This window comes from Mycteria americana, chromosome 1, assembly GCF_035582795.1.
Source record: "Mycteria americana isolate JAX WOST 10 ecotype Jacksonville Zoo and Gardens chromosome 1, USCA_MyAme_1.0, whole genome shotgun sequence".
Classification (NCBI taxonomy): domain Eukaryota; kingdom Metazoa; phylum Chordata; class Aves; order Ciconiiformes; family Ciconiidae; genus Mycteria; species Mycteria americana.
In genome coordinates this window covers 141,248,856-141,274,187 of record NC_134365.1, presented here as the reverse complement: position 1 = coordinate 141,274,187, position 25,332 = coordinate 141,248,856, and the positions used below count along the sequence as shown (strand labels likewise).

Genomic DNA, 25,332 nt, shown 5'->3' with positions numbered 1-25,332 from the left:
GACCTAATCTGAAGCAAGCTGTGTAAGGGGGTGTGTTTGCAGAATGAATTACCCAAAACTAGAGCAGTGATTTCAAGATTTAGTGAGTATCCCACTGATAGAAAGGGATTTTGATATTTGATGTCCCATCTACTCCATTGCAATGACTTTTTAGGGTATGAAAGCTAGCACAGGAATATATACTCTCTGGACTTTGCAAAGGGCTATTTTTAAAAACAAAACAATGGAGACAGGAATTTCTCTGATCAAATAGCCAGAAAAAATATATTCTGCAGCTGCTCTTCCTCCTTCAACACACCCATAACCCGTAAAGTGGAGGACGGAGGAGACTAGAGATACCAGTAAAGGCTATCAGAGGCATGACTGTCACCAGATGCTTATGAGAATGCTTAGATATTATGAACGGAAGCATTATAATAGTACAGTAAAGTGCATACATACAGCCATTTAAGAGGATTAATGACCCTTTATGAAGGAAATCAACATTCCAAAACAAATAATTACATATATTGTTTTGGACAGGTAAAAAAAAAAAAAATGTAGGTGCTTGGCCAAGTGTGAAGATTTGGCCATTCCTGGCCATAATTCCAATTTTGCTCTTAAAATCCAGTTGTCCTCCTCTTCAAAGACTGATTTCTTCCATGAGATATCTTTCAATATCTAAGTTCTAATTTTGTGACACATGTAAATGATTACAGGTGGTTATGTTCCCTGGGTAGTGCAGAAACCCATTACAGCTATGTCCACATTAGTAAACTAACCATGCCTGGGAATATTCCTAGGCACTGAGGCCAACTGGCACAGAATGGCCAGTACCTGTGCTAGAAAACTGTCCTGGCTGCCAAACAAGCTGCACATTGGGAATTGTCCCTGGACCATTGTAACCACCAAGCCATGCCCAGGAGGTATTCAGAGAGAACGTCAGGGTCCCGAGCAAGAGTGCTAATTAAAACAGGCCAGAGTTGGGCCGGGGAGTATAACCTATCAGTTTGCTAGCACAGGTGATCATGGTCCAGTGACCCAAAATGTTCCTGAACATGTTTGAATTTTCCAGTAGGGAAGTATACTTGTGAATGTCAAGGTTGCCGGAGCCTTGAACTCCAAAAGCTTTGCTAGTTGAATTTAGGATGCTCTGTCTGCCCGTTCAGCTGCTGCTTCCAAGAGCGTGCTGTGCTCTGTTACATCCAGCCATGCCCTTCAAGTAATTCTCATAGCCGCGAAGCAGAGGGACTTGGCCTCATTCCCAAAACCCAACAATAGGTTTCTTTGCTTATCTTTGCTGACCTACATCAGCCTCTTTCACACAGGGGAACTTTGTCTCTTACAGAGTGCTCCATGCACCTTCGCTCTTCCTAGTCAGCAAAATAATTAGCCATTGTCCGAGATCTTTCAGTTATGGCTGTGTCTCTGAGAAGCGAAAAAGGATGTTTCTAGGCCATCTTCTGTCATCATCTCTGGGTTTTATATAATGCTTTGAGTTACTGTATTCCTCCTATCCACTGTGAATTACCTTTCTGAATAATCCTTTTGAATTACCAGGTTGAGGGGGTTGATTTCCCCTCCCCAGACAGTGCCAGGTGGTAATTCTGCTAACTGTAAGTGCTTATTCATTAGCAGGTGACTTTATTGGGGCCAGTTTCCTCATTGCATCAAATTCATTAACACAAAGTGGTCAGCTATTAGGTGAGGTCTGTTTGAATGACCTGATGCAGGGAGCAGTGTTATAGAATCAGTGAGACAGACATCTCCTTCTGGATACCTCCAAGGCACATCCCTCTACATCCCTCTGCCTAGGAAATGTAAGCACTTACTTTAAGAGACCTGCTTTATTAAAGAAAAGTTAGTGTAAATTATGAGGAGGAGTTTCCTTCCCTTTATGCTTTTAATAATCTCTTCTACAATAATATAAGAAGAAGTCTAACCTGTTTGAGCCAGAAGTGTTAAATACACATTAGCAATATTGCTTATCAAAATAACAGTGATTATAAGAGTTGCAGCTGAAGATTAGAAATACCAAGGTTCAAAAACGGTCTTGCAAATTTCTTTACCCAACTGCATCTGTTTTAACCTCTCTGCTGACAGTTACAGAATGGGGATTTTATATGTCACAAATTCTGCAAATATTTGTCCACCTTGATTCATGATTATACTGGGGCTGGAGAGCATGAAATAAAATTCTTTCAGAACTAAGCCTTCCTAAAATTTGGCAGTACTCTACCATAGTGCAGAACAGTATACCTATTACTCAAGTGTTCATGACTTGCATGTTGGAATGAGCTGCTTTATCATGCAGATAGAAATGCTTCTGTGGTCTAAGGAGATTAAATATCTTTCTGAATTGTGCTTGAACTATGGTCCTCTAATAAGGCAGGGTTCACTGAATCATTCAACAGAAATCAGAATACTTTCCAGAGCAGAGAATACTCTTTTTTTTTCCCCAGCAACAAAAGGGAAGACACACAAATACTCCTGCCACACACTGGTAGGCTTATAAAGCCTCTCTGCAGGGACACATAATAGCTTATGTAGCCTTAGGAAGAAGAAAATGGAAAAACAAAATTAAAATACTGGAAAAGAAGATTGCCCAAGCATCACCAGAAAACTGACTAAATAAAACTGTTGAAAAACAAAACATAACCCTTTTAGAACTAGCAAATAGGATATTGTGTTTGATAGCCAAGTGGCTGAGTACTTTATTCACAGGGTCCCATAACAAACTGGATTATTACAATGAGGGCAGAACTGGCCCAGGGTCCTATATAGTGGAGAAGACAGCACTGAAGGAATTTCCTATTTAGCATGTTAACCAATAACCCAAGTCTATGAAAGACTTACGTTCCTATTATTGTAAATTATCACAACTAAAAATGTTCCTTAACTTCTGAGCCTCATGAGTAACTTTGTTAATTTTCTAGCCAACATGTGCAAAGTTTTTGTTCAGTTTTCCAGACCTCTGAAGAAATAAGGAGTTATATTACAGTCACAGCTCTGTATGGTGGCAAAAATTATCCTGATTCGAATTATTTCTTAATCACTAAAGTGAAAGATTTGTGCCAAAAATTAAAGAATGGCTGTCCAGCAGTAGCTTGGGGGTAGGCTGGCAAAACCCTGGCGAGCCATCACATCTCGGCTTGACACAAAGGGTTCAGAGGAGATGGGGGCACATTCCCCAGGCGTACCATGACCCAGCAGAGCTCAGAGCCACTGATAGAGGCAGAGAGGTTTTTGCTTTTACAGCTGAACTGTTGTTCATGTAAAATTTGGCTAAATTATTGGTAAAATAACACACAAAGATCAATCAAGTTCAATACTTGATTAGTCAATATTTGCACTCAAAGAAGTGAAGTGTTTAAAATTTGCCTGGTACTTTTAGTGTAAATAATTAAAATGCTTTATTAGTAGACCAGAATAAAATTTAATATTCTCTTGTGATGGATTTCCTTTTCAGTAAAACATGGCTTATCAAAGCAAAAATGGATCTCGGGTTTTTAGTCCTCAAAGAAAGACTTTTTCTCCTTGTTAGTGTATAGGAAAGGAAGCTTTAGTCATTACTTTAAAAAAAGGAAAAGCATCAGGTATATTGACAATGAAATTTCATCTTGACTGTATGAATTATTGGAGATATAAGAGAGACCCTAATTCTGCTCCAAGATTCTACTTATTGCATGTAAATGAAAATTACCCTCTGGACAAAACAAGCAATCCAGGGTACTTTGATTGTTTTGGTTGTTGTTGCTATTGATTGTTTAAAAAACGGAGGAGGGGGAGCGAGAGACAAATCCCAATAAACTAGAACGTGTAATATCTTCCACCCCACTGCAAATTGATTTCTGACCTCAGAGGCATTTTTCATCAGAAGAAAGATTCATACGAAGTGAAAATAAATATATTATTTACGAGCAGATTATGATAAACTCTTCAATTCCTCCTCACAACTTTTTCTAGACAAAATCAGGGTTTCAGTCTGCAATAAAAACATCTCCCTAGAAAATATTAGGTCTGTAAAATAGATTAAAATCCTGATGCCGTCTCTGTCTTGCTGGCTGTCTCTCACCAAGAAAAAATACCCCATTATGTCAATAGTTATTTTGTCACTTTTTCGGACAACGTGGGCTAAGCAGCCAAGCTACAGACAGCAAAGGACACTGTAGACAACACAAAATGAATTTAAATTACCTTTTTACTTTCCTAATCTTTAGATTTTGTGGCTTGATTTAATGCTGAGAGGCTGTTTTGCAAACAGCTTCTGTCAGAGGCTATGTTCTGGTCTGTCCTGAACAGAAGTACCTTGTGAAAGGGCCATGGCCAAATTAAAGGCAGCCTTAAGTTCACCTCCTGCTCCTGCGGTAGCTGTCAGAGGAACCCCGGCAGGACCAGAGAGCTGGCACAGCAGCACCTTTGTCACACTGCTAGAGGTCCCCTTCCCCAAGGCTGCTGCCAAGGTGACACTCCACACCTCCGCAGGCGATGACCCTGCAGGTCCTGTCGTGCCGTGTTCAGATCATACTGCAGCTCCGGGGGAACACCGGGGACTCGGCGAGCCATTGGGAGCTAATGGGACTGTGCACACTTTTTATGGAGGCACGTGGGCACGGCCTTTGTGTTTCTGTCCTTATTTGGATCTCCACAGTGTTATGTTCGTAATGTTGAGTTCCCCCAGACTTCCCCCAGTTATCCCCCCAGATAACTGATATCACCAGTTACGGTGATATCAACTTTATGTATCAAGTGCAAAATGTAGAGAGCAAGCAAATGCCTTTTAGATAAAACTTTTCTGAATAAAGCAAATGATGACATGGATTCAGATGATATGTATAATTTAAATATGTGTTAGCATGTTTTAAAAAGTATAGGGAGTGCAGAAAGGGCAGAATTGGAAAGAAAAATTACATTTTAAAGGCTGTCATGTTCTCTCAATGAAAACAGAAATAGAGGTTTTTACTTTGTTTGCTGGGTCGACACCAAGAGGAGTTTGCATCTCTGCACAATTGCTTTTATAGATCCGGAGACTCAACGGCCAGAATATGGAATCTCAATGAAAACAGCAACAGCGGTTCCACTCAACTAGTTTTGAGGCACTGCATAAGAGAAGGAGGACACGATGTCCCCAGCAATAAGGATGTGACTTCATTGGACTGGAATGTAAGCTAACTTCTAAGACTGTGTATGGTTTTTAACTGTCTAAATTTAATTCAGAGGCAATTACAGCTGCTGCTCCATATCTTTTATATCTGAGGTGACCAGAAGCTCTGTCATAACCTACTGACCTCTTGTTTCAAATACTCACAATAGGCTGAACTCTCCCCTATATGCTATAATTTTCCAGGACTGTTGCCATCTTCAAGCTCAATAATGATATATTTATATCTCTATTTTAGGAGCATGGGTAAAAATAAACTTAGCTAACTTTAAGAATGAAGATTAAACAAGCAATCTATGCAGTAATGAAGCCTGATTAATAATGTATTTGCATCTCATAGTTACTTTATTTTGGCATGTGAGGCAATATAAGCACCAGCAAAGCTTTTTCTGAAGTCGGACTATCAAGACACTCTCCCATTTGAATTATGCTGTGCATAGCAAAACATGTTCACATTATCATCTTTATCTTGGTAGGAGCATGTGTAGTCATTCTTTCTTCACGTACCCACCTTCTGGGTGGAACTGTCTTGCCTGATCCGTTTTACTTTCATCCTGCAAAACCTTCTATCTTAGATAATACGGTCATGCACAGAGAAGACTGAAGTGAGCAGAGAGGACAGGTATTGTTAAAAATCCTCAGTGTCTGGGCAGTGTCTTTGAGCAGTATTAAGGCTGCTTCGTGCCTCCTTTCTGCCACCGAGCATTGTAAAAAGAACTTACAAAACCTTGCAAGAACCTTAATTAATTTTGAGATTATTTGCATTCTGTCCATTTTGTTGATATTAGTACAGACTGATCACAGTAGTCTTTTTTTCTTAGGAAAACAGTTTAAAAATTAAGTAGCAGAAAGGATTCTCAGCAGTTACATACAGTCTCAGTTGCTGGCCAGAGACCAAGGTTCAATTAATCTTTACTGCAATATTATTGTCCTCCAGGTGAGCTAGGTACTTCGCAAAAGTAAAAGATACTTTCATCTTGAGTGCGCTCAACAGGCATGTGCAGGCCAACCAGGGGGTCAGGCCCAGCCAGCACGGGTTCACAAAAGGCAGGTCCTGCTTGACCAACCTGATCTCCTATGATCAGGTGACCCACCTAGTGGATGAGGGAAAGGCTGTAGATGTTTTCTACCTGGACTTTAGTAAAGCCTTTGACACCGTCTCCCACAGCATTCTCCTCGAGAAACTGGTGGCTCGTGGCTTAGGCAAGTGTACTCTTCAATGGGCAAAAAACTGGCTGGATGGCCGAGCCCAGAGAGTTGTGGTGAATGGAGTTAAATCCAGTTGGCAGCCGGTCACAAGCGGTGTTCCCCAGGGCTCAGTTTTGGGACCAGTCTTGTTTAATATCTTTATCAATGATCTGGATGAGGGGATTGAGTGCACCCTCAGTAAGTTGCAGATGACACCAAGTTGGGCAGGAGTGTTGATCTGCTGGAGGGTAGGAAGGCTCTGCAGAGGGACCTGGACAGGCTGGATCGATGGGCCAAGGCCAATTGTATGAGATTCAACAAGGCCAAGTGCTGGGTCCTGCACTTGGGTCACAACAACCCCATGCAACGCTACAGGCTTGGGGAAGAGTGGCGGAAAGCTGCCCGGCAGAGAAGGACCTGGGGGTGTTGGTTGACAGCCGGATGAACATGAGCCAGCAGTGTGCCCAGGTGGCCAAGAAGGCCAATGGCATCCTGGCTTGTATCAGGAATAGTGTGGCCAGCAGGAGTAGGGAAGTGATCGTGCCCCTGTACTGGGCACTGGTGAGGCCGCACCTCGAATGCTGTGTTCAGTTCTGTGCCCCTCACTACAAGAGAGACATGGAGGTGCTGGAGCGTGTCCAGAGAAGGGCAACGAAGCTGGTGAAGGGTCTGGAGAGCAGGTCTTCTGAGGAGCGGCTGAGGGAACTGGGGTTGTTTAGCCTGGACAAGCAGAGGCTGAGGGGAGACCTTATCGCTCTCTACGACTACCTGAAAGGAGGTTGTAGTGAGGTGGGTGTTGGTCTCTTTTGCCAAGTAACAAGTGATAGGACGAGAGGAAACTGCCTCAAGTTGTGCCAGGGGAGGTTTAGATTGGATATTAGGAAAAATTTCTTTACTGAAAGGGTGGTCAGGCATTGGAACAGGCTGCCCAGAGAGGTGGTTGAGTCACCATCCCTGGAGGAGTTCAAAAAACATGTCGATGTGGCTCTTCAGGACATGGTTTAGTAGGCATGGAGGTGTTGGGTTGACAGTTGGACTAGATGATCCTGGAGGTCTTTTCCAACCTTAATGATTCTATGATTCTATGATAAGGCCACTGCACAAATCAGCTTCCCCTGTGTATTGTATATTTAACTCAATGAAAGAAGTTGATGAATAGTACGGAAAGCACAGGTAGGTTAACGAAGCAAATAAAGATAAAACCCAAGAATATTCATTACTTGTTTACTGTGGATATCACAGTGAAGAAAAATAGTCAGGAAAAACTGAATTGAGGAGTGGGAATAGAGTAATTGAAAGAGGAGAACAAGCAAAGGTGCAGAAGAGTTGTCCAAAACATATAGGGCATCCTCTAGTATTTCCTGTAGTAGTTCCTTACCTTTCCAGACTTCATTGATCACTGATACTTCACTTGCATTGTGCTAGTACTTAATGTAAGGAAATGTTCCTAATTTGAACACTTGAAGTGCTTCCAACTTACTTCGAGTTTTCCAAAGAATGTAAATTACCACCAACAAATTTAGATAAACTGTACATCTAGTCCCTTAGCTTTCCTTACCTTTTCCCTTTTTGGTCTTACCACCTTTGTTCTCATCAGTGGTCCAAATAAGTGTATAACACAGTGAAGTTGGCTTAGATTTTTTTCCCCCTACATCATGATACATCTGAGTTAAATGTACAACTGCTCTGACTCACTATTTCTGGAGGGTTGGAGTGGACATATGTTTTAAAGGATTATTTTATGCTTTTTCCTAATTTTCTATTCATGATGCTAGAAATGCCATCTGCCTTTATTGTTTATTTAGAACCACAATATTAATCATATTTCACTGTGAAATTTTCACACTGGTGATATTAAATTAGTTCTTCTCTGGTTTATGTGATTTATGTTATAATAAGAAAGGTTATTTTTAGAGGCCATATTCAGATTGTGTCCTTTGGTACCAAGGGTAGGATTCATCTCCCTTAGATTTTTCCATCTAGTCATCTAGACTCCCTCTAAGTCAGCAGAAACAGAGACGCATGCCTTCGTGCTGGTCTGGGCAGAGTCTAAAGCAAACGGGATCATGAATTGCACTCCACAGGTGGGTGATGCTGTTGGTTATAGAGGGAGACTAGGTTACTCTCTTAAACTAACTCCTAACTTCAGGATGTCTGGAGATAAATGGAGCGAGTTTCACTCCTAATCCAGCTGCTGAAATGTTTAGAGACTAAATGCCCAGCTCCAACAGTACCTATCTAACCAGGTTGCACAGTCAAGTTCCTTTTTAATTATTCTCCTTCTGGCCCAATAACTCTAGCATTGTTGGTTGCACAGGAGACAGATACTCTTCAGTGAAGGGCTTCCTCCAGCAGAATACACGTAATTTGCTGATTACGAATCCTGCGCTTTTTTTCTCTTAATTGGGACCCATGAATCCAACATTTCTCAGGCTATCCATCATGGTGCTGTGCCTCTGAGCATGTGTGGGAGTCTGTGTTCAGATGAGTAGGAAGCAGCTTCTTTGTGGTAGATAGCATTCGAGGTGTTAACCGTGAGCGTAGGTGGCTTAGGTGTTTAGGTCCTTCTTTCAAGTAGAGGTGCCTGAACTTCACCGAACTGGGATTTAGTCAGGATTTAGATGATCTGTTGATGTTTTATAGCCTCTTTATGTCTAAGAAGTAGTATCTGTTTGTTATCTGGAAGAATCCAATAGAATTTGTCATATCTTGTTTTCTTTTTCTAATCCTTTTGATTAAATTACTCTTATCTGATGGTGTAGCCTAGTATTTCACAGTATGTTAAAGGGTTTTATTTCTTCTTTGCTGTCTGCAGTAATAGCCTTTAGTTTAAATCACAGTATAATCTGTCTCAATGTGTGGACTCAGAAGTCCCATAAATCAGAATGCACAAACCTTAAAAAAATAAGTAAAGAAAAGAAAAAGGTTGGTTGAAACAGATTTCATCTAGTATCAACCTTTGCCATTTATATATATCCTAACAGAGTGATGGAACACTATTGGCTACAGGCTCGTATGATGGTTTTGCAAGAATATGGACAGAAGATGGTAAGTCAAACAACATTTATTGTTCTTAAGCATCGAACAGCAGTGAACTGTAATTTGGCTAATTTGTAAACAGATTGTAATATTAACCTTTTCTTTATTCCAGGTAACCTTGCAAGCACCTTAGGTCAACATAAAGGTCCAATATTTGCCCTGAAATGGAACAAAAAGGGGAATTATATTTTAAGTGCTGGTGTTGATAAAGTGAGTTTTAAAAATACATCATTCTAACATATAAATGTGCTGACTCAGTGAGCTTGTGCTGCTGAATTCCGTAAGATTATTTTCTTCTCCTCCAGACACCCTCAGGAGTGTACTTTTCTTCAGTATGTTTTAGTGCATGTTGATTACATTTTTGACGCTGCATAAATGTGTAGTATTTTTATGTAAAAGATTTTACTTAAAAAAACCAACTCCACTTGCCCCCTGTGTAAAATTGCATCTTAAAAGTTTCTCAGTTAAGGAAAGAACTGCTTCCACTACTTACGTTTATAGTTTTATCAACTAACTGTTTCCAGGAAGGGAGTGATCTTAAAGATACTTGACCTTTTAGCTCATCTAATTATTGAAACACTTGTATTTGAATAAAATATATATGGCTTCCTATGCAAATATGCAAAAAAAAGGTAGTTCTGAACTCCAAATCAAGCAAAACATGGTAGTTTCAGCTGAGTGCATATTAGAGATTAAAATGAACAGATGACTGCTGCTGATGAGCACAAATCCATTAAAACTGAAACTGGAAAGTACACAGCATTCATCTTGCGTAACTTTCTATGTCAAAAAATCAGATGTGTTTGTCATCTTTGGCTTCCTGTATGAAACTCTGAGAAAAATGGCACTTCCAAGTGATGGGTTGCATGGCCTGTGTTGCAGTGAGATGCACTGACAGTGCTCCTCTACAGCTACTGACAGAGGGGAGTCTAGGGAAACTAGCTCAAGCTTGTACGTCTGATTTGTAGGCTAGATGAATCCCTATATTTTCAATTACTTGTGAAAATGGAAACTTAATTTTATTCCTTTTAATACTGGCTTATATTCAGCTACGCTTGTCTCCCAATGGTAGTTCCATTATTCTGGCAAACTTATGTTCCCAATAACAGCAGTGATGCTTTAGATGATCCATTATCAGCAAGATGAGGCATCCTTAATTTATTTTCTGGAAGCATATACTCCCAATAAATTGACAATTCACTCAGAAGGTGGTATTGAGCTCTACAGTGGAGTTGCTTACGTGTGCTGCGAGTATGGATTAAACCTGTAGCAAGCAAATTACACTTTAGTCTGTCCCACCACAGTGGCAAGAAGTGATATGTACTCTGCTGCTAGATAAACATTTTACTTGGTGGTTTAATTGTTAGAAATGTAGTATCACATAGTTTTGGAATAGAATGAAACTTTGTAAAAAAATGCTTATTAAAAATGTGTAATGCTGTCTTCTAGTACTATTCAGAGAGAATATGCCCATTCTTAGTAGTTATATTACTTCCTCTGTAGGCGTGATAACTCTTTATCTACACTTAGATTATTATTCCGTAATATTTGGAAGTGATTTCTGGTTTTTGAGCTGTTCAGCACACAAGCCTCTCTGCAGTCAATAATGTTATCAGTCCATCTTTTAGAATTGCTCCTCAGTGAGGGTGCTCTCTGTTTTCTCTGAGCTGAACAGTCACTAATCTTTTTTTTCCCCTTTCCTTCGGATGCAGACAACAATAATTTGGGATGCTCACACAGGAGAAGCTAAACAGCAGTTTCCTTTCCATTCAGGTAATTTCTGCATACCTCGTTAGTAAAATGAAATGCAGTTTTTAATTTTGTCAATGTAATTTATCCTTTTGTAAAAACCTATCTGCCAGAGACAAGTTTGAGCCAGGTTTTTTGTGCTTTAACTATCCTAAGTATCATGGTTTGTGGGTTTATTCTTCTTTCAGAAAGATGGGGTTCTGTGAGAATCAGCTTTGAAAGTCAGACTGATTCTAGGAGAGGTGTATACAACAGCCATGTCTACCTAGCTGAATGATTCTGTTGTTATCTATGTGCTTGAATAGTACCAAGTCTTGATTTATGAAGAGACACTTCGGTGGAGGTGTCTGGGATCTCTTCCACTCTTTCTGTTCCTGTTGCAGTGAAGCTGACTTGAGACAGAAGCACACAGATCTCTCATGCAGCTTGCATTCACCACCGCAAGCATGAAGGTCCTCAGGAATTTCTTAGCTTTTAATTTTGACTTGAAGTTCTTCAGTATTTGCTTTCTCTGATTATCAGAAGTCAATTGCCAACCTTGAGTTTCAAAACCTTGCTGCACCAAAAGCTTACTTGGATGGTCATTTGTAGATCTGGTCTGAAGAAGACAGGAGATGTCACAGATACTAAGTAATCTTTAGTAACAGGCAGTCGTTGATGTAATCTTAAGTTCACCTGAGACCGGGCTTGTAAGATGATGACTGAACTCATGATCCAAACTGGATAGGTTGTCATAGTGAAGAATTTTTAAGGGGCATAGTCAAACTGAGTTTAAAACCAGCAAAACATTCCAGATTCTGATGCTAGAAATGATCATCTTCCTGCATGTTCACTGTAACGAATCCATTTTTAAATTCAGCAGGCTTTCACAAGGTGCTTAATGGTGTTTAAAAACACATATTTTACTACTAATTTTAAAACATTAATTTGCGCATGCTTTTCAACTCAATTTCTAGTTGTTCTCATTCTCACATTTTCACAGATGTTATTAATATGCAGTAGCAATTGAAATGGTTATTCAACAGAAGAGAAAAAGTATGTCCATGCTCTGCATTTTTGTCACTCATCTTCTCACTTATTAATGCAGCTGTCAGTTTGGAGGAGTCCGTGTCTGCTGACAGATTTTCTCACTCTGGCATTTATTTATCTATAACAACTGTTCCATAAAAGCAAACTTTACACTCTGTAGTGATGTAGTTAATGAGACTTAAGCCTCTGATCCCTAACTATTGATCTAAGTAGTTGCAGCTTCAGAACTTGGTTGCCAGTTCAGAATCATGTTCACTGACATGCAGCTGTCTTAGCAGTGATGTGCATCAAGGACATACCACTACATTCCCCTTTTAGCAAGTTGAAAACTAAACTACATCTTCCAATGCAATATGCTGACGTCCGTGTGCATTAATAGATTTTTTAAAAAATTCTTATTACGCGTGCTGTTTGTCTTTGAACCATAAGACACAACTGAAGTGGAGATGTGGAGAGGCTAATTTTTTTTTTTCCCATTATTTCAAATATGTTTTCATAGGGAAGTAAAGCAGTTAGTTATTAAGGAAATTGTTGAAAGGCCAAAAGCATATGTCCTACAAAGAGCCCCTTAAAATCAGCTGGAGTCTTTGTCCTCACATAAGTAAAGCCACAAAGACCTCACCTTGTCCTCTTTGCATCACTTACTCACCAGAACAAACTAACAGCAAATTCCTTTCCATATCTGGAATCTGAAAACCTTGTCTACACAAAGATTAAAGGTGGCATTTTAACAGTTAAAAGTCTAGTCTAGACAGAGTACAGTTCCTTTAACACATACTTGTGTGGCGTACTTCTTTGCATACTTCTTTGAAGTCTGGAGGTAGTTGGCCTGGGAATAACATCAATTTTTTACTCTCAGCTGCTTTACAACAACTTGTTTAGTTTACACCCATATGGACAAAGCTGTCATCTTAAAATACATAAGGAAGACTCCTTTGTCTAGGTCTTGAAGGGCTCTACCTCATTGATGTTCCCATGTAACTTTAAGGTTTTATGGTCAAAATATGTAAGTATGTGGGTAAGTAGCTTCTAGGGTTTCATTATTCTTCACAAAACTGTGAGTCATCATAGGACATTTGATCAAAATATGTATTCACAAAGCTTATTTCTTTAAAACTGAGTGAAATAATCCAAATTTCACATCTACTGATAGATGTGGACTGATGTCTATGCATGCAGGAACAAATTGCTTTTAGACATCTAAGTGCTCTGAATCACTCCCTGCACTTAACTCTATCCTCTTCTGAGCTTCTAATTCTGAATCACACCTACATTTGTTCAGAAAAAGCTTAAATTAACTCATAGTTATTTTAAGACTTTTATTGTTGGGATTTATTTTAGCTGCATTTCTTAAGGATTTGTTGCTGCTTTTATTAGATGACATTCTAATTGGTTTTATGCAATTGGCTAGTATCCTGTGGTTTTGGAGACACTTTGGCAATTCGATTACTTGCATCAAAAACCACGTTTGGTTGTTTTTTCCAGACCATTTTATGTAGTTACTTATCCAGTAAACATATGATTAAATACACCAATAAATGAATCAGTATTAATTATCAACACTCTACGATTCAGATTATGCTGCAGTGCAAATCCACTGCTTTAGGTGCCAATAGCTCTCAGAAAATTACTTTTCAACTCATACATATCATACTAGATATTAGCCCTGAAGGCATATTGCTATTAATGAAGACAGATTTTTGTTTGCACTGAAACAGTAATACAAAGCTTGCAGCATAAAAAGAAAGACAAACAGGCAGCTAAAGAAATAAAATCCTGTACAGTTTCCTGATCCCCATTCATGTTCGTTGGAAAACTCAGAAGTAATCTGCCTTCCTCAGACAAATTTGCTTTATATTTCTGCAATGTAGAAACTCCTCAGCTGTCACACAGAATTACTGAGATTTTTCATTAATATTCTAAAAAATACTTGTATATGAAACAATTTCAGCCCTCTTCTCATTTAGAGAGCTACCTGATGATTCGGAAGGTGACGTGGATCAATCTCATTTTGCAGTTCATAAAAATTATAACAGGAAAAAACATTTAAATATAATAGGGTTGGCAGAACAGATATCTTTTCACCTCTGTATTACAAAAGTATTTTTATGAACGTATTTGAATAAGGCATTTCTTGGTTTCATTTTAATGATAAACTTGCATTGTACTGTTGCCAGAAAGAGATTCAACTTTGCTTCCTATATGGTGCTCTTGTCCTGACACACTTGCTTCTCACAGGAGTGTGCTGAGAATGAAGATTTCTATATTTCAGAAGGTCTTACGTCATCCTCTGGAGGGCAGCTAAACTCTTCCCTGAGCAAAAAAACAAGCAGCAGTCGTAGAAATGCAAGCTGTATGTCAGGAATTCCCTCCTATTCCTGTGCATGCTTTTAGTCTGCAGTGACATCCTGTCAAAGGTTTTTTGTTGTTGTTTTTTTGCACACTTTTTGCACACAGGCACTAGTTACATGTTCATGTGCTATCTGTGTACAAAGTATCGTTAGTGTAGTCCTAGTTAATGCCAAAGCCTCTACAGAAACTTTTCCTCCCACTTCAGATCCGCTTGATCAATGTACCTATCTTAAATCAATCCCCAACCACATTAAACTGAATGTAGGTATTAGTAATCCATGTGTCTGCACAGACAGTAGGTTTGCATCGGTGGCTGCATAAAGCTAGTGCAAAGGAAGATGGCCACCTGCTTCTTCTCCTTCCCGTGTGTTGTGTGTGGCATTCACAGGAATGTTTTTTCTAACCCAGCTGAAATTATCCAGTTTTTCTGGATTAGTTTTCTTCCAGAGTCTTCGCTGAGCTGGCTTACAGAGCAGTGAATGGTAGAGATGGCCCCAGAGCAGTGTGCAGCTGGAAGCGGGGAGGATGGAGGCAGATTGTTGTGCCCCCTCTTATGTAACTTAACCCAAAAGATTCTCATAAATAGATGCCATGCAAAGCATCCAGATTACCCCACTGCCAGAGGAAAAAATAATTTGTGCGCTTCAGACAGTCTCTATCATCCCTGTAGCTGGTAGTAGGTGATAGTCCAAGAAGAAGCTTTTAGTCTGTTTGATCCAGGTGGGTGACAGGAGGAAAATTATTTGGGATAGCTGTTTCTTTGCTGTTTCCTGATGTTCCTTCCTTTGTTTGTACTTCACAGCTCCTGCTCTGGATGTAGACTGGCAGAACAACACTACTTTTGCCTCCTGCAGCACTGACATGTGCATTCATGTATGCAGACTTGGCTGTGATCGTCCCGTTAAAACCTTTCAAGGACACACAGTAAGTTTAAGAAGTCTAAAATGTTAAGTGATAAAGTCACCGTAGCATGTAATGATGATGGCAGCTGATGTGTTTGCAGGGTGTGTTCTAGCACCAAAGGTGTTACATCCCATTGCTTCCCTGAAACCATATTCCTCAGGAGTGACTCACTGCTTGTGAGAGGGGATAAACTGTTCTAAATCACCGTAGGAGGCAAAACCTGCAGCTTAAACAGTGAGACTATTTATATGTAGCATGTGCTGCAGACTAAGGGCACATTAATAAATAAGATTTTGTTTTCCGCTGGCTTAATTTCCTTTAGTAAATGAGAACTATGAATAAGGAGAGAACATTTTACCTCCAGCTGTTGTTAGGTTTTAGAATCAATTTAATCTAAAAAGATCTATTCAAGATGTATTTCCCCCCTCTTTTCCTGGTGGTATTTAATGACCGTCAAAGGCTAGTTTTTCTGGCTTTCATTCATGAGAAAACTGCTATCATACACTGACCTGTAATTTAGATACTAACATCCAGAACTTGCTATCTCCTCACTGAGGAAAAATTGTACATTTGGAGACCTTCATGTAGTCTATGGTTAAACTGATATTAAACTGATACTTCATGACAGGTTGTATTTTCCTACCCACAGACTGGTGCTTTTTATGATTATATGAAATGCATCGTTCTGCACATGATCCAAATTTTTTCTTCAAATATCTGTACAGTTCCTTTTAATTATGACTGAAACATGTAAAATGGAGAAAGCAAAGCTTAAATATTTTCCAGGATTATTTTCACTGAGACCCTGAGCCAATTCATGTTTTTAAAAAACAATCTTTCCCTTTTTATTAAATGCTTTTTTTCCCCATATGTATGACCCTCAAAAAAGCACAGAAAGCTTACTGATTACCAAGGGGATACACTAGCCTTAGTTAATTACAAAGTGCTAGAAAGGCTGATAGAGAAAGCGTCGTAAGGTATTCAGTATTCCATCCTGGATTCCATTTACACACACACCTCTGCTTAGAGAAACCAGCATTGTTGTAGAGCTGCAATACTAAGAATTATAAACTCCACAAAACTTTACACCCCACCTGTATTTTCTATTGAAATTTTCTGTCTCCGAGATCTACAGAATATTAACCAATTAAATACCTTAATTTTAAAAAGAAGTTAATGCTGTATCATCAATCTGGTTTGAGGGTTTATTTAAATCCTAGCATACCAAGAAAGAGTGTGAGGGACTTTGTGCCAGAACATGTATCAGAAGAGTGATTGTGTGTATTGTTCACAAACACAAAATGGTTACCATTCCTAAATGACACTTAAATGCCATGTTACGGAAGCAGCACTGCTTTTGTTCACTCGTAGAGCAACCAGGGCTGTCATTTGTGGTTGAACTTGTTGCATGCATAAACCTTGAGTGCCCTCTGCTGGGGGCCCAGTACAATGCAGGTAAGCGGAATATTTACTTAACAAAATCACTCTTTATTTCAGAACGAGGTTAATGCAATCAAATGGGACCCATCTGGCATGCTACTAGCATCTTGCTCCGATGATATGACATTAAAGGTAATATAATTTCCGTTCTTGCCGTTCAAAAACTAAAGACAAAAATTATGTCTATTTTTTAATCTTCTCCAGAATACTGGTACTGTATCACTTAAAACTGCACAAACAATAGTTTCATTTTGTCCCATATTTCTTAATGCCAATGTGAAAGATTGAACAAAGACAAGCAGCCACTGGGAAAACGGAGACATCCTATCCAAATAAGTGTTAAGTGACTGATATGTCACTGTCACAGACCAGTCATAGTTTAAATATACACATATCTATATACACCTGCTTGCCTGTCAACAGGGGCACAATCCCTATGCTAAGAAGCAGTCTATTCGTTACACTTTGCAAAGAATATAAAACCAAAGAGTTTTCCCTTTGGAGTCTTTTTTCTGAAAGTAATTTCATTGGCGCCGTTTGATTTTTTTTTTTTTTTAATACTAAGAAATGGGACAAGACATATAAATTCAGAATCGAAAATCTGAATTGCTCTCTGAAAATGCCTATCTTTATCCATTCACTGTATGGAAAGCCTAAGGCAGCTATGCTGCTGATGTACATGCCTCTGTGAGGTGCCTGAAGTGAGATGGAATGAATCTGAATTTCGGCTCACAGGCAGCATAAGTTGCTTTACCAGCACACCTGGGTCATTGCACTGTACCAGCAAAGTATTGCTAATACAGGGGAAGTCTGGGCTTGCAGAAATATTTTTCACGAGAGATTTTCCAGCCCAAACTCCTCTCAGTCTCATTCTCCTTTCCCAGCCACATGGAATGAAGGCTGTGTCCGCACAGGAATAGCTGTATGTTGTAACAGCAAAGCCCTCCTGCTGGACTGTTGATTTATGCTGGTTCCTTGAGCAAAGCAAACATCCCAGGAAGGATTTGGTTTTGTGGATAGAATTGTACCAGTAATACAGATTCCTCATAGTATAGGTGTGTTAATTAAGGCTCCTACCTCTTTCCACTGCTGATTGACACAGCCAAAGTAAGAGATGTTTCTAGCATGCACACAGCCTGTGTATAAGAACAGAAACCAAGAAAGCAGGAAAACTTCAAGAGCTAAGTGAACATCAGCATTACAAATGTTTCCTCTTCATAGGTGGCCTGAGTTCTGCTCAATTCTACTCTGTCTTTGCCATATACCCACTCGGGTTTTCATCCCTCTGGATTCTAGATGTATTATTCCAAAGCGTTCACACAGCTGAAAATTTACAGAAAATAGAGCTAGAATAGGCTGAAAGAGAGCACCTTGTCTCTTATGCTGCCACAAAGCAGTACGGTAGTAACCAGTACTGCTCTGCTTAAACATCCTGACCCAGTGGTAGCACATTTTTTTGGTGCCCAGTTGCATGCTGTGGTTTAAAAACCACTGTGACTCAGTGTTGTTGGTGCCAGTTCAAATTTCTGACCACTGAATTTGGCACAAGAGCTAATGGTTTGCTATCCCCGGCCTTGCCTGTTTTTAAAAACCTTCAATGATGGAGACTGCAAATCCTCTTCAGGCAATTATTATTCTTCCTTTTCTTTTGGAAATCAGTCCTCTCTGGCTTCTTTTTTTTCTCTTTTTTTGGAGTTCTTGATACTTTCCTACAACTTCTTGGAACATATGTTGCCTGTTAGCCATAGAACGTGGCTAAGCTTTGTGTAACATTTCCAAAAGCAGACTCAGGTATGCTGATGAAAATCCAGCATAAGAGCACATCATTTCCCTCATAGTGCAGACTTATAACAAGTGAGTTAAATCATTACTACCTTTATGGTATCTCTCGGAAATTGACTGACTAAATTTGAGTTCTTGTCCCTGCTGTGAATTAGCTTCATCTTGTTTTCTCAGTTAGCTGAAGAAAAGATGTACTAAATTACCTGTCATCTCTGTTGAGCATATTCTTTATCTCATGCTGAAGTATTTGGCCACGTAACACTGTATAAATAGCTGATCTTGTTCCCTTGTCTGTGCTGTTAAAAACATCAGGAAAACAAATGGAGTTCAGGAGGAAAAGGAAAATTTGATGTGGCTTTTGACTGGCATAAGAGAAAATTATTAGGTTCTAAGCAGTTATTGAAACTTTATTTTCATTCTTTAAAATGACTGCTGTTGCAATGCATGACTTAAACTTCAGGTTAAACTTCTTCACACAGAGTAACTTAAGTTTCTGTATGAAAATACAGTTACAGGCTATGGGGCAAGTACAGCAATTATTTAATTCTTCTGATCTATTGAATAAATACTATGAAATGTGTAGCTCTTTCCCCTAATGAGGTTATTCTAACGTGTGCATTCTAGGTGCCAGACTGCTGCATTAATAAACTTAAGTTATGTTTATGTGTATGCATGTGTGTTGAGATCTTAAATAAACAAATGGTAAGAATAACATAGAACTGAAATAATTCAGCTGAGAAGATATGAGTAACATTGCCATTTTTCCCCTTCATAATTACTCTGACCTAGATTTGGAGTATGAAGCAAGATACCTGTGTACATGATCTTCAGGCTCACAGCAAAGAGATTTATACTATCAAATGGAGTCCTACAGGACCAGGCACCAGCAACCCAAACTCCAACATCATGTTAGCAAGGTAAAAACACACCTCTTTCTGTTGCCTACCAAGGAGAAGGATCATCTTTCTGATGTGTAACTCTACTGCCACCTTGCCCTCAGTCTTCCTGCAGACAATTCTGGTAGAAAGTACCTGCGTTTGTAAATCAGGGGGATGGATACAAAGGGAAAGGAATCATATTTGAAAAAGGAAAAAGAAAAAGAAGGAAAACTGAGTTGTATGATATTTAACTTTTCAGCTGTCTTGATAAAGGGATTGTCAATCTGGTGTTGCACCTTCACATCCAGCATCTGGTTGTTATGAATGAATGTTACTTAGTGAGACAGATGGCAGCCCATTCAGCCGGTTGGAATGTGTTCTAACCAGGGTCATGCAGCTCACCTGGGCAGATATTGACAATTTTTATAGCCTTGTTAACTAACAGAGAAAAGCTTGGATAATCTTTAAAATTCCACTTGAAAATCTGTTCAAAATTCTTCTTTGCGTTTAGGAAATATGTTGTACTTGTAGAATGCCAATTGATGGTAGCACCATGGGATTATCAAATCGGTTCATGGTGTATTCAGTTTCGGGAGAAGTTGTATTGAAGCTGTTTTATTTATTTTACTCCTTAGTCTGGGAGCGGACAGGGAAGAACTTCACTTTCTTGGAGTTGTTCTTTTGATATTATTTTTAATACCAATTATTTCCCTTGCCTTTCTCTAAGCCCACAGTTTGGGATTTAGATGGATTGTAGCAAAAACCAGCACTGAAACAAAGTGTACCACAGTTCTAGAGAATTGCAGAATGCTAATTCATTAAATAATGCAAATCCATTAGGAATAAGATCTCTCTGGAACCATTTATCCTATTAATGCTAATATATATTTGACCTTCCTGAATAATAGCAGGTAGAATCTCAAAAGGAGGGAGCTTGGCCCTCTTAGGGTCAGGGATCTGATCCTACCTAGCACCCTAGGTAAACTCAAAGGGTCTGCATACAAGAATTCAGTGCTGTAGGTATCGTTCTTTTCATTAAAAACATGAAGACTGTAGTGAATATTAGCTTTTCTGTTTGAAACATTATTTCTTGCTTAGCCAAGGGAAAAAAACTGTGGTATTCTCTTAAAACATTTACAGTATCAGACTACAAATTGATTAACACCCGAATTAAGACATGCTTGTGTTTGAATGCTTCTTGCAGTGCTTCATTTGATTCCACTGTTCGGCTGTGGGACGTTGACCGAGGAGTTTGCATCCATACGTTAACGAAACATCAAGAGCCTGTCTACAGTGTAGCTTTTAGTCCTGATGGAAAATATCTAGCCAGTGGGTCCTTTGACAAATGTGTCCATATATGGAATACTCAGGTACTGTGAGGCCCATCTGGTTCAGATGACACATTAATAGCAAAAGCTTAAATGGAAAATACATGTACCTCTGTAGGGTATGACCTGCCAGCCAAGGTGAACCTGATTGTGTTGACTGATACAAATCCCAGCATAACAGTTGAGTCACTCAGGTGGAGTGAGGTGACTGTCCAGAACATTTCTGCTCAGGCTTCATTGTATGCTAAAACACTAGCATGCATGAAAATAGGTACATCATATTGTGCCATCAGCTTTGTGAAGCAAAGGTGTGGATCGATTCTTAGAAATAAGTGCTACTTTTATTTAGTAACAAGCTGAGTTCAGTTGTGAGTCCGATGCACCTGGCTTATACTTCGTGATGAGGAGATGATAGATACAAAGGGTGTACAGGCTGGGGACTGGGGATATTCTGCAGAAAAGTGGGACATCATAGTCACACAGATTTAATTCTGGATACTGATGCCTCACAGCCTGAATTAACAACAAACTTTAGAAAAGACTCCCTCAGCCTAACTCCCCAGGCCTTCACCGTTAGAAAGTTCACAAAAACAGATGTCTAAGAGTCCTACTGTAAATGGCTTTCTGGAGGAGTCTGTTGCTCTTCATTATCAAAGGCCAGTTTCCTCACTTCAGCACCTTACGGAGATGACCATAGTTGGGTGATGTGAATAGCTCCCCCCCTTGCCACCACTCTCCTCTTTTTAATGTAGTACCACGCGACAGAGAAAAAGAAGGGGAACAAAATCAAATGTTTGCATGCTGTTTTGCTTTCTAGAGTGGAACTCTAGTACATAGCTACCGAGGCACCGGGGGCATCTTTGAAGTCTGCTGGAATGCTAGAGGAGACAAAGTGGGAGCAAGCGCATCAGACGGATCGGTAAGAAACTGTACACATTGTGAATGTTGGGTGGAGATTACTCTTCTGGAGAGTGTCAACAAAAAAATATACATGCCATACTGCCTTCTCTGGACAGAGCTGAAGGGTAGACAGCTCAAGACAGAAATCAGTAGTTCTGTGGAGTATAGTAAAAACGCTCCTGCTTTGGAAAGTTTTGAATACTAGGAGGTGGTGTTCCTATTGGAAATGAAGAATGCTTGTGGACTAGGTGAATATTACTGAAGATGGGAATTACTTTTAAATGCATATTTGATAAGAATAACAGTAGTATTGTTTCTATCATTATTATCTCATCTGCCAATTTTTAATGAAGGTCAGGTCACAGCAGTCAACTCTCTAATAAACAGTTGTCCTGGGGCTTTCTACGTTTTATCCCACAGAAGAAGTTTACCCTTGAATAGTTCCTAAAAGAGGAATTTTTCAGCAAGATGCCCAAAGATTTCATCACATGGTAAAGGAGAAATATTGCCATAGAGATACTGATTATTCATTACTATTTTTGCTGTTAATGTTACTTTTAAAAAACTTCAATTGTAGCATGATCAGCTTGTGAAGGACGCACAGATGTTATAACACACTCTACAACTTTTTAAAATAACTTTTCTACATGGCTGGCTGGCATAATTACTTTAAAGCAGTATTTTGCAACTGGTTTTAACAAAGGGTACACCTACAACATGGTTCAGTTGCTTGAGCTTAGTTGCGCCATTTGAGATGGTGCCATGCCTGGCTTCCAACAGCTGCTCCAAATGGGCGCATGTCTGCTCTAGGTCCTGCGTCCTGCCTGCCAGGCCTGTGCATCTCTTTTGGATATAATTCAGAAATGGAAATGGACACTGTATTCAGGTATCTAAATAGAGCCCATAGTCTTATCTGGGATGTGCCAGCAAAATGTTTGTTTGTAATCCAGTGAAAGCCCAGCTAAATGTTAAATGTATGGTTTTCACTTGGGTTTTCTCTCACGTCGGGTTGTTCCTTGCTTATGTGCATGTAAACAGGTACTTGAGAGGCTGATGTGAAGCTGGGGAGTATAACATACAGCTGGCTGATCAGCCTGTGTACAGAGCCCTATATGAATAGGACTTCCACATCGCCTTCAGAAACGGTTCTTAATGCTGAGTCTTTTCTCTCCAGGTTTGTGTTCTAGATCTGCGAAAGTAAAAGCGAAATGTTTTAGAAGAAATTTCAAATGGACCAGCAGTGAATGTGTGGGGAGAAGCACTCTTCAAAACTATTCTTAACAGCTCCAGAACTGTACGAACTTGAACAAAGTTAGAGTGTACCGCGAAACCAACTCTCCCTGGCCACAGGTGTCTAGTATTTTGTCTGTAACCTTCATCAAGGAGTAAAAACACAGTCACTTCAGAGGGGGAGGGAATGGTTTCCATCTGGAACATTCAGCCTTGGAAGCATGAAGCCACCAACTAGGCATTGCACTGTTTGGTTTGCGCCTGAGAACTTGCTCTGATGGCTGGGAAAAAAAAGCTGTGCCAAAAAAAATTAATAAAAAAAAAAAAAGAAAAATGCTGTGATAAACCAAAAGGGAAAAAAAATCCTCCTCCATGCAGTGTTGTATTTTTTCCTTCCAATTTGGACACTACAGTTGCTCTCCCAAAGGACGTTCAAAGACCAGTTTGTACTGATGAAATGCTCAACTTTGTAATCACAACACTTTCTATTTTCTAGACTACTTTTTTTGTTCGGTGGTTTTTCTATCAGCTGGAATATTACAGCCTGGAGGATCCCAGGCTTAGGATGAAACTTTTGTTTTCCTTTTATTTCTCCCTTCGGCTCCCAACTTCTCCTTCCTTTTTTTTCTCCTCTTTCTTCTTGCCCTTTTTTTTTTCCTTTTTTCCCTGTATGCCCATAGTAGATGCAACCAGGTGGACATGGCAATGAAAATTTTTGACAGACTGCTTCTCCTCTCTTCTCTCTCTTCCTTTTCCTTTCTTTCTCTCCATTTAAAAGAAAAAAAATCCTCCATGCTTCAGATCTTAGCGTCTCAAGGGCACTTTCAGCAAATTGTGTAATAAGTGCTTTATATAAGAATGCAGTGCTGGGGAAGATTTTTACAGGAGAAAGATGACTTTTAACAGAAAGAACCCAGTGTATTTTTGGAAAAAAAATATTTTTTATGTTAAACAGTTTTAAAAGCCTAAAATGGCCACCAAATGTAGACCAGTTGTGTAATTCAAGCAAAAAGAATGACACAGAGTCCAAGGAACATGAAAGGTGCAGTATCCTTTTTCTCTTCTCTCTCAGAAAGTGCTGTGAGAAAAAATGCCATTTGATACAATAAATGCCAGTCATTTACTAAGAGTCCTCTTCCAGCAGCCAGCCATTTATATAGTCTCGTTTCATTTTTGTGGCTGTTTGGTGGTGTACACATATTAAAAGGGATTCATAAGTTTGAGACTATAAATACAGCATTCATTTTCTTGAGTCCATATTTTCGTTTATCCTTGGTAGCCAGGGGAAAACGATTGCGTATCTTCTTTCCTCTAGCAATAGTTCAGATGTCATACGGAACATGGGTTTGGCTGCCCGTGGCCTTGCTGAGCAGTGCTGTCCTCCACTATTTATCCCACTCAGCTGTTTCTCTTCCAGTAAGTCAGTGGGATTTTACCACTGACTTCATGGGACCAGTTGGACCAAGATCTATTGACTGCGTCCATCATTGTTGAAGAACGGACTCTTGCCAAGCTCCTGTCCGTCCATGGTCGGCACACACCTGGAAGCAGGCTCTTCCATTGCATCGGGCAGTATGTGGTGCTGCTGTCACCCTCAGCCGTGTGTGTTCTGCGTGCTACAAGGAAAGCTCTGGGTCTGCACTGTCTGCCCAGACAGGTTTAGCCTTGAGGGTGTCCTCAGTGCGGTGCTCGGAAGATAACATAGAACTCTCCATTAGGTGAGGACATGATAAAGGATATATAAATTATATCTCAACATATATACTACTATAAAGTTACAGCGGGTGAAATGGTCGGAATGACAATAAAGACTTCCAAAGCACTACCTATCCACTTCGGACATGATTTCCTCTGCAAGCTGGACATCTGCAGTGATGCCTACTGAAGACTACATGACTCTAAGAGCAAATGATGGATGCAAAGAAGGATGCATAGGCAGAGTTTACTGGAAGTGCTGTAAACTATAAGGCAACCTTGGGGTGGTGGCAGCCGTTATTTGGACAAATCCTCAGAACTGGCTGAGTTGAACAGGTGTCCTCTCTGGCCCACAGGCTAGGCTAGGATTTGTAGGAGAGAGCAAAACAAACAAGCAGAGAACCCCCTTAACATCATGTAGTACCTTCCCACCCAAAGTCGCTATTTCTGTAACACAGGGTCTTCCCTTTGATTTGACCACGGCCGCTGAAGTGATGATTTGGTCTGAGCAAAACCAAAACCAGAGCCCTAGTGCTGAATTGGTGGTGCAAGACCTGCCAAGCATCATGGCATCATCATGGCACCATGGGCTCCATGCCTCATTTTTTCTCCTGTGTTTTCCTCTCTTCACGCTTGAATCTGCACAGTATCTTAGTCCTTCTAATGGAACTAGTCACTG

At 39.8% G+C, this 25,332-nt stretch overlaps 1 protein-coding gene across 6 annotated transcripts in view; it reads left to right on the top strand.

The window, feature by feature from the left end:
* TBL1X (transducin beta like 1 X-linked) overlaps positions 1–24,087 on the top strand; it is a 204,740-nt gene extending 180,653 nt beyond the window's left edge. For all 6 annotated transcript variants that reach the window (XM_075522606.1, XM_075522581.1, XM_075522590.1 and 3 more), the window contains 10 exons: positions 5,001–5,142; positions 9,313–9,376; positions 9,480–9,577; positions 11,080–11,140; positions 15,300–15,421; positions 16,898–16,972; positions 19,412–19,539; positions 20,705–20,870; positions 21,646–21,747; positions 22,903–24,087. In XM_075522606.1, coding sequence (XP_075378721.1) covers positions 5,001–5,142; positions 9,313–9,376; positions 9,480–9,577; positions 11,080–11,140; positions 15,300–15,421; positions 16,898–16,972; positions 19,412–19,539; positions 20,705–20,870; positions 21,646–21,747; positions 22,903–22,929 — 985 coding nt within the window. In that variant the 3' untranslated portion in view covers positions 22,930–24,087. The remainder of the gene's footprint in view (positions 1–5,000; positions 5,143–9,312; positions 9,377–9,479; positions 9,578–11,079; positions 11,141–15,299; positions 15,422–16,897; positions 16,973–19,411; positions 19,540–20,704; positions 20,871–21,645; positions 21,748–22,902) is intronic.
* Positions 24,088–25,332: the final 1,245 nt, after the last annotated feature.